The sequence below is a fragment of the Polypterus senegalus genome, chromosome 1 (assembly GCF_016835505.1).
Source record: "Polypterus senegalus isolate Bchr_013 chromosome 1, ASM1683550v1, whole genome shotgun sequence".
Lineage (NCBI taxonomy): Eukaryota > Metazoa > Chordata > Cladistia > Polypteriformes > Polypteridae > Polypterus > Polypterus senegalus.
In genome coordinates, this window is record NC_053154.1 from 260025407 (window position 1) to 260039020 (window position 13614).

Below are 13614 nucleotides of genomic sequence, written 5' to 3' on the forward strand. Positions count from 1 at the left end.
CCACTCACACAGTTTGAATTTATAGACAGGAAATGATAGAGTTCAATTACAGGGTGTATCGAGTCAGGTGAAGCCTTGTAGAAAACAGGATATGTTATTATTTTAATTGATCAAACTTCCTAAACAAGTTAGAGTTCAAAATGAACCACTAAAACAAATACTCTGTAAAACAGTATGTCATTTTACCATCTTTTCGTTAGGTATGGGTTTATATTTAAAACATTGTAAATTAATGATCTTTAACTCAATGGCCATGTCAAGATGGTGGGAGATTAATTAAGTATATTCTTATACAGGTAAAATTCCATTACAACGAATATTTTTACAAAGAAATTTTCATTACAACATAGTATTTTTATGGTCCCGACAGTTTCACCATTTGACACGAGTCTATAGAAATCGTGTTACTACGAAATGCGTTCAGCAGATACTTTCACTACAATGAAGTGCCCAAAAGACCTTGAAATGCCTGAATGAATCATCCACAGAGCAGTTAGTTCTGTGGTTTCAGCTCAGTTATGCACAATGATCCCCAAACAGAAACATTATAATTTTGTTTTTCTTTCTTCGAACTTTCCTCAAACTGTTTTTTTGGTGTTTTTGTTTTCTGTGGTTTTTAGTGATACCTTTTTCTTATTGCTCGTCTACATTTGGAAAAACATCCATTGGAATTTAACTTATTGTCACCCTCTTATAGAAATGGCAGACACGAAGAAAAGACAACAGTTCATGTTAGAATAAAAAAAAACTTAAATTTTTTGAGGCTGTCGATTCTGGCAAAAAGAAAAAAGATGTTGCCAGTGAATTTGGAATTTCGCCATCGACACTGTCAACTTTCTTGAAAGACCGAACAAAAGAAGAATTAATATCTCGGGTTGCAAACGTATGCGAACTGCTCCATTTGAAAATGTCAAAAAAGCTGTTTTTATGTGGTTCAGTGATGCTTGTTCAAGAAATATTCCTATTAATATGGTACTCATTCAAGAAAATGTGACGTTTCTAAACTTTCTTGGGACCTTCCCCACATGCCGAAGAGCATCCTGAAGTACGATCACTGCATCTGTGGAAGACTGTTTATCCATTGAATGGGCAACAGCAGGCTCACAGCTCTACTGCGGTTCGCCACTGAAGCAAACAGAAAAGATCTGGATGGGTAATGCAAGAAACATTGTAAATGCAGGGAACAGTATTACTTGGCCACTAACCTAGCCACAACCCTGCCTGACTGCTGTGTCTGTGTATAGATCATGTTATAATAAATAACCGTGCTGTTCCTGATTCAAGCTGAATAAAGCTGGTTTGGCTAAAGTACTGAGACTCAGCCTTGTATTTTGGGGTGCAAGACAGGGACTTATAGTGCAATCATGATCTTTTAGGATTTACTTCTCTTGTGCCTCACTGCACTGCTGTGAGCCTACTGTTGCCCTGCCCTGGCAACGGACAAACAATCTTTCACAGACATGGCAATCCTGCTTCGGGAAGTGGGGGGTAGGTCCCAAAAGAGTTCAGAAACCTCACAATATAAAGAAGAAGAAAAGAATGATTTGGCTTCTGATTGATCACTGTGCTGCCCACAACATGCTTCCACATTTAGATAATGTTCACGTTGAATTCTTCCAACCCAATTGCATAGCAGTGCTTCAGCTATTGGATTTGGGCATTATTCGCACCCTGAAAGAGTATTATAGCAAGAAAATGCTGAGAACATTCTCATCAGCATAACTTGTAGAGAGGAGGAGATTAAAATTAACGTGAAAGAAGCTATTGAAATGATTGCAAATGTCTGGACACAAGTTAAAGAAAACACTATAGTGACAAATATAGAATCTCATTACTACAAAATTTTCATTAAAATGAAGTATTTTTTATGTCCCTGGCAGTTCATCCATCCATTATCCAACCTGCTATATCCTAACTACAGGGTCACAGGGGTCTGCTGGAGCCAATCCCAGCCAACACAAGGCACAAGGCAGGAAACAAACCCCGGGCAGGGCACCAGCCCACCACAGGGCGCACACACATACACACACACCAGGCACACACTAGGGACAATTTAGAATCGCCAATGCACCTAACCTGCATGTCTTTGGACTGTGGGAGGAAACCGGCAGTTCTTTGTAACGGAATTTTACCTGTATTTTATTTGCATTCCAAAATCCTGGTACATAACAATCTGAGGCTTTTTCTCATGTTCAACTGGGGACAGGAGCAACAAAATAAATAAATACATCACCCTCATAGTAGCATAATAAATCTATGTCTAATTAAGAATGTTGTTATGACAGCTGAAGGGAAACAGCAGTAACATGGATAAGTACCTTGTCTGATAAGTGGAAAATGAAGTAAAGCTTTAAACTATTGACATAAACATGATCAGATATACTACAGCTTAAATTCCCATTGTATCAGAAAGAAAAAGTATAAGCTAAAATTTTCTTTTTTTTTTAAGTTCAGAACATTTGACCCCTGTAAACAGCTTTGGTGTAGTCATCCCGATAATCAGTACTTCTGCAAAACAAAAAAGGGTCCACCTCTTGATGGAACAGAGTGTGCCTCGGGAAAGGTAAATATACTGAAATATGTTCAATTCATCTAATATATATGGTTTTATGTGTTTACTACCATACTGTATATCCCATCATATGATAGTATGTAAAATTATGGACAAAATAAGAAAAGACTTTTGAAATCTTTTGAGTGATGAAAACCTAATCATTTTTATTTCTATAAAGTGAAATTTCAACTTTAAGATGGCCATCTTAAATTTTATTAATTCCAACATTTTTAAGGGTGGGAACATCATATTTATTGTGTATGCAGAAGCACAAAGTGTAACAATGGGAACAGCTTATAAGGTTAAAGAATATGTTCATTATTCTTCAAGTCAAAGTTTCTTCTTTACCATCATAGTATATTTTACCTTACCACATGAAACTGCATTCTAAAGTGAAGCATATTTTATAAGTTTAAAAAAAATTACTCAGCCTGCTCTTGCATTTTACAATGGTGTGAACGGATACTGGGGTCCCTTTGTAAAGAAAAGCTTTAAAACTTACCAAATCCGTCCACTTTAAAGTAGTAAATTTAAGTTCTGTGTTTCAGAGGTATGCTTGTAACAACAAACGTAAACTGAAAAAAAATAATTTTATCAGAGATTCATGGTACTACAGTTAGATGCACATATGACGCAATCAATCTGAACTGAACTGATTATACTGCATTGTATTTTTAGTCATTTTTGAAAGAGTCAAGTTACATTTTGGATGGCATGCCTTGTGCACACACGTGAAAAAATAATAATAATAATAAAGGCACAGAGTGTTCAAAAGAGAAGATTGAATCACCACAAACCAATTTTCAATTTTTTTAATGAATGAAGTGCTTTTTAAAGATTTAATAACAAAATAACTGAGCAAAATGTCTTTGAATGAGTAAATTCACTGACATTGATAGCAATCTATCTGTAAATATACAGGCAGAACATGAACACTCCATTTGGAACTTGACACTGTGAGACAAAAATGACAGCTCTATACTACCACCACTACCTATGCTAAAACACCTGTACAGAATTTATTAAACTTCATCCTGATTAAACATTGGTGAAATGGCATTTTTGAAGTGGCCCATGTGTATGTGTGCATGTTTGCGCACACAAATGTGTGTGTGTTGTACATCTCTTGTGTTCTGTGATTGCTAGGATAGCTTCCAGGTGCCTCACAACCCTGCCTTGGATATATGTTCAGTTCTTACCACCTGATTGCATACCACATACCTGTTCAATAAAGCACATGCATGTATTATCAATCTTAAGGCAGTAGGCAATATTTTTGTGAAATAAAGAAATTAGTTTTATACAGTGAAAGAATATTACAGATCATAAGTGTGCCTTTTTAATTTATTGTCTGGTTGTCTCCATAACAGGGAAAGCAATTCAAATCTAGGTGTCAACATTCAATGATGTTAATAATGGTGTTGTGGCAATGATTTTCCAATGTGAATCCAAGCCACTGGGGCCGAAAGAGTGCTGTAGAAGAAGACAAATGGGGTAGCTGGCAAACTGGAGTATACAACTGGGCATTTTTTAAGATGGCTTAAATCTCACTGCAATTGTTTTGCAATATGTGTGGAATCTCAAGATGCAGATCAATACTCAATAACATTTTTGGCTTGAACAATTAATGTATTTGGAAATTTTTAAAGCTTTTCTTTATAAGATAAATCCAGTACTTACTGTATAAGCTTCATTATAAAACAAAGGAGCAGTCTAGTTATTATTTTTTTAATTATAAAATATATTTCAATTTAGAAAGTAATTTAATATGGCAAACTAATATATGCAGTGCCATGATTGTGAAGAAATAACTTTGACATGAAAAATTTCAAACCTATCCTTTAAGGAGTTTGCATTTTTGGTCAGATGATTGACATACTACTGGTCAAAAGTTTTAGGACACCTGAATTTGTCTCGTTTTTCTTCAAATTTAATAACTTGAAGTGCAATGAATGACCTTAAAGAACGAAAAGGTAAGCAGTAGAATGCCAGCAGTTTAAAATTAAAGTTCAGGTTAGCAAAAACTGAAAAAAAAGAAATATCGTATTACAAATGGGCTTTCTTCAGGGAACAACTAATATGTTGCAACCTACAGATGATATGCAACAGTTAAAAGTAAATGAAGTAAATAATTTGTACAGATGTCCCAACTTCCTTTGATTACTTAAAATCCCTCCGTTTGTCTTAAAGAAGAGTTAGAACCGACTCTGTTACTATGCCCTCTGAAGTACTACAAGGACAACATTTCAGTGATAATGGCAAGAAAACGGTAATTAATAAATGAAATGAGACAGAGCATTATTACCCCTAGAAGTGCAGGCCTTTCATTTAAAAAAATTGAAAAAAACTATACAGCCTTTTGAGATAACTGCCATTTGCTTAAAGTGCAAATAGAAGGGCACAGGGTGTTGTTAAGGTTATCTAACAAAATATCTATTTCTTGATAAGCCTGGTGTCGTGATCTGGGAGTCCTGAAAACACAGGTACCAAAAACAATTCCAGGATGAAGGCCAATACCTAAATCAAGTTCACTGGTTAGTGAATTGGTGCATTAGTACCAATAGTAATATCAAAAAAGCTAAAGGATGGTATTTGACTCTAAGAAACCAAAATCTGTATGTTCACTACTTATTCTTCAAGGAGAAGAAATAGAAAGAGTGACTGAGTGTATTAAGGATCTTGCATTGCTAATAAGCTAAATTGGTACATAATTTCAAACAAAATAAAAATTCTAATGTACAATAGTCTGCATTTATTTTTTTCTCTGTGATCACAGATCTTTCAGTGTGGCTTGGCTTGTAGCCTAAAGGTTTAGCATCTGTCAGAAGGTGATTTGCTGGTGCTTCAGTCATTTGGTTTATTTACCTTTTTTATTGGATATGTTTGTTTTTTATTAATTGCAATTTTTTTTGTTTGCTGGTGACCGCTTACCATTTCCAGGGAACCGGGATTGTTGCCACAGTGTAGGAGAAAATGTGTAGTGTCACAGGGTTCTTGGTGTCATGGTACCTGGAAGCATGGTCAAATTGTCACCATTTTGATTTTTTTATTTTGGACTTGATATCTGAATTTCATTTTTCTTTCTTTGCCTATGCTTTTTGCAAGTTATTTTTCTTTGTTTTATATGAAATTTTGGTTGTTTAGTACTTTTGTTTTCCTTAAATGCTTAAAAATAATCATGAATTTATTATTATTAATTTAATATAAAATGACTTCACTTGAACACACATGTGAAAATGACTTGTAACTCCTGAAAAAATCATCTTCAGGGTTCATTTTTTCTAGTTGTGTGTGTTCTTTGGACTTTGAACCATAAAGTACACAGACCCAATGAAATAATTAAGATGAAGCCGAAATAGTGAGTGCTCATGAAATATATAGTACTTATTTTTATAGTGCTTATATACATCAAACAGACAATGTTATGCACTTATGACTTCAGGGAACTGTAGGAATTATGATTTGAAAAATATACTGTATCTTTTAAAATAAAACCAGCAATGACAGGGGTATTTTGTGAGTAGGATGAAAACCTTTCCTCTGAAGTCAAAAGAAGCTGACCTGTCTGACTAATTAAAAATTGTCTGCTGTTGCAAATTTTTTATTAAAATTAACTCCATGTTAATTGCAATTTATCTTATTTCTTTATAGCATATTCATATTTTTCTATAAAGCCAAAATAACTTGGTGATTAATTTCTAATAAAATAACAGTTTTAATAATCTCTTGCCTATGCATATTAAATTATTCCAGTTAGTTTATAGGACGGTTTTGTGTAACAGAAACATTGCTCAATGACCACCAAACAACGGGGGTTGCTATAATAGTTGGGAAAATTTACACATACAGTGTGGTTTGGACTGCTGTGTTACAAGACAATATACCAAAATCACTAACAATTACGCAATTAAATATTTAAAAACAGAAACATAAAATTGTGGTTCAGCTTTTATACACAAGTTGCACTTAACTATATGATACACACGAGTTAACTCTGCAGCTGTTACCTGGAGAGGAGGAGGAGCAATTAATTAGATTGAAATATGTATAGACTGGGGTTTTAATTGCAAAGGATAAACTGAAAAAAAATGTTTTAAATATGTATCTGATATGGTTTCTTATTTAGATGTTTTAAATTGTGCATTGTCATTAAGATTATAGATTATACAATAAGTCTAATTATCTCAGCCTTCAGCCTAAATGGATGGGAGTATTTTCATGATCAATTTGCACTGATTATTGTCTAGTTTTATTAGTTACAGTATAATATAGGCTAATGTAGGTTTATTAAACATAACAACAAAACAACAACAGTTGTATGCTCTGGAGTAAGTGTATATGAGGTATAAAGAATTGAGTGATTCCATTCTGAGTCATCTGCTCTTTAGCTGCTGAAACATGGGTAGCACCTACACCATTTCAGGTCAGATATACCTCAATGGGAGAAGCTCAATGACAAGTGTATTCCTTGCCAGGAACAGATGTTGACTTACTCACATTTTATCTTGCACTCAGTCCTGTATCTTGACAGCCTCTTACGCTTCAATGGCAGACTTAAATTAGCAGACAACTTTGTGCATTGTCTTTTGTTTAATTAAACTGCGCAGTGTGATTTTTTGACCATCAATATCTAAACGCAGCATAATGGCAACAATGCTGCTGACATGCAGTCTCACTCAGCATGCAATACTCATATGTCTGCAATGTTAACGCAACACGAAAATGAAACTCATTTATTGCTCTTGTATAATTGGTTTGCTTTTAATTGTTCCTATGTTATTCTTTGCACTCTGAAGAGCTAGTGTATATATTAAACAATGTGTATGAAAATATGGTAGTACACTGTATTTTATGTTCCAGTATGGGATGATAAAGGATAAGGGCAACTGTACTGGCTTGTGTGGATGAAGACCATTATTAGGAAACAACACAGGAAACTATCAAGCATCATTAATAGACATGAGTTCATTAGGTGCTGCTTTGTTAAATGTGAGGTGCAGTTGGATTGACCAGATTAAATTAACACATTTAGGGATTGCGTTAAAAAGTTTACTCACAGAAATTCTATTTTTAATTAAGCCCAAAAGAACTGAACTTCAGTTAGTCAAGTGAAGAATTTATCTTCTGTAGTGTTCAGGATTTAAATGCTTATATTACATAAACTGAAAAATAAAGCCCTGGTTATTACACTACACAAATGATTCATTTATACCAGTGTTGGTGTAAATGAGGCTACTATTTTACTAGTAAAAGTCTTTTAAGACCAAAACTTACACTTAGGCAACAGATATTATTTCTCAGGTGAGTCATCATATTTTTCTATATTATCATTCTATAAGCTCAATGCATTTTGTGCTAGGAACTGTAGTCCTGAACATTATAATACTTTGTGTGATCTTAAATAGGAGTATAAATTGTAACAGTAGTTAAGTACTTGTTTTTAATGTAAAAATGTGCCCACTACAACTTTTAGAATACTTTAATGATTTGTGTAGCTGTCTTTTCCTTTACATGACAGCTTTACTGGGTAAGTAAGTAATTGTGTCCAGCATCCCTGTATCAATCAGATACTAAATACGTCAGTTGTGGTCTCTAGATGTTGCTATTGAGAGTTGTACTGGTTCAGAGAAGTAAGTATGTCTGGTACCCTCCATATCAATCATATATTATATATTGTATGTTCTGTGTGCTAGCTTGCTGCTGCTTGGTGTACATTATTCATATTGCATCTTGCATCATTTCTCAGCATGTGTCTTTATGCAAACACATTATATGTGTTCGTGTACAGAAGTGAATGTCAGCACGGAAAAATTAATTTACTTTATATCAACTGCTAGTCTGTAGCAGCCACACCAGAATTATAAGTTCTGGAGGAAATTATAGTTTTTCCTAAATAACAGCACTACTACCCTAGGTTCACACCCCCTGCACTGGGTAATACTGTGGAATTAGCTGGTGACTCTGTAATCCTTGTGCGTTGTACTTGCAGGGGGCTTGACTAGTACATTGTTTAAACCTTAAGACTGGCCTGCAAGTTTCTTGGTATTGCTTTTATATTTTTGACAAACTTTTTTATTATTTTTAGTGTGACTTTATGGATTAGGGTACTAGGTTGCTTGCATTATATTTCATAAAATGATATCTCTACAGTAAAAGTACATAATATATACAGTGTAATTACAAGTTTTGAATACAGGCATGATTATTTTCTGTGCAATTAAACATATACATTTTATAATATAAATATTAAACATAAATATACATTTTTCCTAAACTAAAAGTTTATGCTATGTTATCCAAATGTGAAATTTAAGATTTATCATCATTAAATGATATCTATATAAAACCAAATATTTATGTGATAGCACAATGTCTGTGATATAAATTTTCATGACTAGGACTGTCCAAAATGTAATTATTAACTTTGACATGTGAATTTGGTTTGGGAATAGCTTAAGTATTATCAATACGCTACTGTGAAGCGGGTTTAAACACTAAGTTAATAAAGTTTGTTAAATATTTGCTGTACTGAAACACAGATTACAGTTTTGATTATTGTGTATGTTATGGCATCGTATATTGTTAAATGTTAAATCATCTAGTTTATTGTTTACATTGTATTCCTTGTTAGGTTTGCATCTTTAAACTTCTAAAAATGCCATTTTGTAATAGATATCTTTTGAATATGACTTTCCTAATTACAGTCCATTTCAAAGTTTAAAGGTTGGCAAAGTTACCTTTTAGCTGTTCAATCCATAAATGATAAACTATATTTTTTTCTATATTTTTGTGCCTAGTGGTGTTTTAAAGGTCATTGCATATGGAAGACTGCAGATCAAATTTACAACCAGGATGGTAACTGGGGTTCATGGGGTAAATTTGGATCTTGCTCCAGAACCTGTGGTGGTGGAGTCCGTTCTCGCAGCAGACAATGTAACAACCCACCGTAAGTACATGAGAACATAGCCATGTAAAATGCATGGTTCAAAAAACACTAGTAATCTTTGAAAATTGGTCTGTGAAAGATGATGGAAAACCACAACACCTGTGAATTGTAATGCAGAGTTCTTTTTTATTGTACATGGTAACATGCTCTTTTTGGAATGTTCCAGTGTATAAGAACTTCATCTGAAATAATAGTGAAGAATGTCAGAGTAGCAGAAAGCTGACGTAAAACTGGGTCATTTTAATCTGGTAGACAGAGGTTAATATGATCACTGTGCATATGTAACTGTGATGAAACCATTCATGAGCAAGATATTTATAAATGTGAAAATATTACAGAGGATAAAATCTCAAAGTGGTATTTTTGCAACAAGTAGAACTGCACCAGTATCCAAAATTTTGTTTCTCACATTTAATTACAATTTGTGCATCTTTAGGATTTGTTTTAACAGGAAATGCTTTTCAACAAATAAGATTCTATTACCAAAGTAAATGTAAGTAAAGTACCATATAGTCTACTTAAGAAAGTGCTGATAATTTGATTCTGCAAAGTTCACTTTTGCAATTGCAGTGTCCTGTTTCCTATCCATTAAATGAAACTCTAAAAAATATGGAAATTTAAGTTCTTTCATGTGCACTGTATCTCCATTGAAGAAACACCTTCCACTACCAAAGGTTCCTAGATTAGTTAGAAAGGACACTGATATTCCTTTTTTTTTTGAGCTACAAAGTTAGAGGTAGATATTGCAAGCAAACCCTGCAGAGTTAATTTTATATTTTTATTATTATAATCTATACTAATAAAAGGCAAAGCCCTCACTCACTCACTCACTCACTCACTCACTCACTGACTCATCACTAATTCTCCAACTTCCCGTGTAGGTAGAAGGCTGAAATTTGGCAGGCTCATTCCTTACAGCTTACTTACAAAAGTTGGGCAGGTTTCATTTTGAAATTCTACGCCTAATGGTCATAACTGGAAGGTATTTTTCTCCATTAACTGTAATGGAGTTGAGCTGGAAAGACGTGGGGGCGGAGTTTCGTGTGACATCATCACGCCTCCCACGTAATCACGTGAACTGACTGTCAACGCAGTGCGTAGAAAACCAGGAAGACCTCCAAAAAGCGCTTAAGAAAACATGCATTATATAATTAAGAAGGCAGCGAAACAATAAGAAGCGAGCGAGTGACATATACTACCATATTCATGAGTGCTGCTACCTCGGAAAGAAAGCAAGGTGTAAACCTAAACTTTAAATTAAGTTCATAGACAGGCTACCGCTGGCGTTTCACATGCCCACGGGTAATGCGGGATACAAGTTTAATGAGAGGACGAGGATATAAGCGAGAGTTTTGATCACTTTGTAACTAAGTTAAAATTGTAGGTGAAGGGGTGTGCTTATGCAAATTCTGAGAGACTGTGTTTGTGGGGATTGACAGTTAAGGCGGGTGGGGGAGTCACGTCATCATCTCCCCTCCCATTTCCTCATTTCGCTCTGAGCTGAGCTCCGCGGCTAACGCCGTCTTCCGAAGCAACTTCGTCAGACTGCCACCAAATACTCACAGAAAAATCCACAAGTTAATACACACGCTGTCTCTAGAGTTTCTCCACACTGAATCCTCCAGGCACTACTTACAAAAGGTTACATTGACAATCGTGTTACGTTATTTTTAAAATCTTTCCTTTTCTTAGCACAAGCACAGCTGAGAAGCTTCGATGCATGTGCTCCATAATGTGTTAAAAAATAATGCATTTAATCACACTTTGCATTACAAGCAAAGGGGAGCTTTTGTCAATGCATGATTTCCTGGTACACGATTACATTGATCAAGCGCATCCCGATTCATTTTACCCTCGCACCACCTTAGTTTGAGAAGAAGTATGAAAAAATGAGGTTAACACAGAAAAACAGATCACCAATTCAAGCTTTATGAATAATCGATTCGCCATCAATAATTGTTTTGGTAAAGCCATCCTCCTTCCATTTTATAATTTTTCCGCCACTAGCCATGATTAAATGAGCGGTAAAAAGTAAGAGCAAAGCGAGGGTGACTTATTTAGGCAGGCATATATATGACAGCAACACTCATGACAATGTCAATCATGTTACGTTATTATTAAAATGTTTCCTTTTCTTTTCATTACTTCTTTAACACACTACTTCTCGCTGCGCGGGTATTTTGCTATATATATAATATATGAATGACCTCCAAAGAGCGCTGAGACTTTTGATATCATGAGCGTGTCTGCAAAACTGTGGTCTCCTGCCCAGCAAAAGTCGAGCAGCCAGCGTGCATAGCTGTGCTGGCCTTTGAGACGCTGACTGCGCTTCTGCCTTAAGTCAAAGTGAGCACTTTTAATTTTTTTCATCCTCCCCCTGCGCTATAGCCCAGACAAGTGCAAACACGGACCCCTTTTCTACACCGCGGCAAAATAATATTAAGGCGATTCACACTTTCTTTTGCACGTATACGATTATGAGGTCCTCAGCTCGGATTATGAAGACACGCACACGAGTGGAGGACTGACAGTGCCATCACAGCTGATTAATGGCAGGGGCGGCTCACCAGTCTACACAAGGCGATCATAGCGCCAGCGAACACATCTCTATACTATATAAAAGAAAAGGCAACTTTCCTTTCTTTACACCTTTTATCCCAAACCAAAGCCTTTCTCTCTTAACACTGCAGAGGACACAAAACTAATTTTCTTTAAATGCCGGTAAGGCACATTACCAGAGGCACAAATTTGAACGTTCACATAGAAAATGTAATTTCTATACCACAGCCGTCGTGTAGCGCCTTTCAAAAGGGATCTACTACCGAGAGATGATCCATATACATTTTAGCTGCTGTTAGTTACTTACCTGTTGTGTTACACAGTCTTTAAAATGTAGTTTACCTGAAACCACTCCAGTAGTGCTCAATGTACCTGTACTTCTTAAAACGTTAATGTTTTACTGTTTAATAACTTATAGACTATATTTTATTATTTTTCCCTTGCACTCAGTGACCAAAGCTATACACACACATATAGACACATACAAACATACACACAAGTATATGTATGTGTATATATATATGTATGTATATATATATATATATATATATATATATATATACACACACACACCCCTATCTACATTATATATATATATATATATACACACACACACACACACACACACACACACACACACATGCATACATACATACATACATACACACATATATATAATTTGTGTGTGTGTATGTATGTATGTGTGTGTATATATGATGTAGAAGGTATGTATATATATATGTGTATATGTAGATATGTATATAGATATGTAGATATGAAGATATGTATGTGTATATATATGTATGTATGTGTGTGTGTGTGTGTGTGTGTGTGTGTGTGTGTGTATATATATGACAGCAGCAATCCAAGCTGTGAGAAAACACTAAAAAGGAGGCGTGTCAGACGTTGTGGTACATTTTCTGATGCAGGTAGACGAAAAAACTTTGTGACGCTGCCGCCAAATACACAAAACAATTACTTTGACAATCATGTTACATTATTTTTAAAATGTTTCCTTTTCTTTTCATAACTTCTTTAACACATGACATCGCTAAGAAGCTTGGGTATTTTGCTATATATATATATCACAGCGACACTCATAACAGTGACAAAACAATTACATTGACAATCATGTTACGTTATTTTCAAAATGTTTCCTTTTCTTTCTCTTTCCTTCTTTAACACACTACTTCTCCGCTGCCAAGCGCGGGTATGTATGTGTATATATATATATATATAGATAGATCTATATATAGATAGATCTATCTATAGATAGATCTATCTATCTATCTATCTCTATATCTATCTATCTATCTCTATAGATAGATAGATAGATAGATATGAGAACAACATATATATATATAGATAGATAGAGATATATATATATATAGATAGATAGATATGAGAACAACACTCATATCAATGACAAAACAATTACATTAACAATCAAGTTACATTATTTTTCAAATTTTTCCTTTTCTTTTTCGTACCTTCTTTAACACACTACTTCTCCGCCTGCTGGTATTCTAGTATATATATATATATATATATATAT

At 34.7% G+C, this 13614-nt stretch overlaps 1 protein-coding gene across 4 annotated transcripts in view; it reads left to right on the top strand.

Moving 5' to 3' along the window:
* LOC120541319 (A disintegrin and metalloproteinase with thrombospondin motifs 3) overlaps positions 1-13614 on the top strand; it is a 325004-nt gene that overhangs the window by 263512 nt on the left and 47878 nt on the right. For all 4 annotated transcript variants that reach the window (XM_039772826.1, XM_039772833.1, XM_039772841.1 and 1 more), the window contains 2 exons: positions 2450-2563; positions 9352-9500. In XM_039772826.1, the coding sequence (XP_039628760.1) occupies positions 2450-2563; positions 9352-9500 (263 nt within the window). The remainder of the gene's footprint in view (positions 1-2449; positions 2564-9351; positions 9501-13614) is intronic.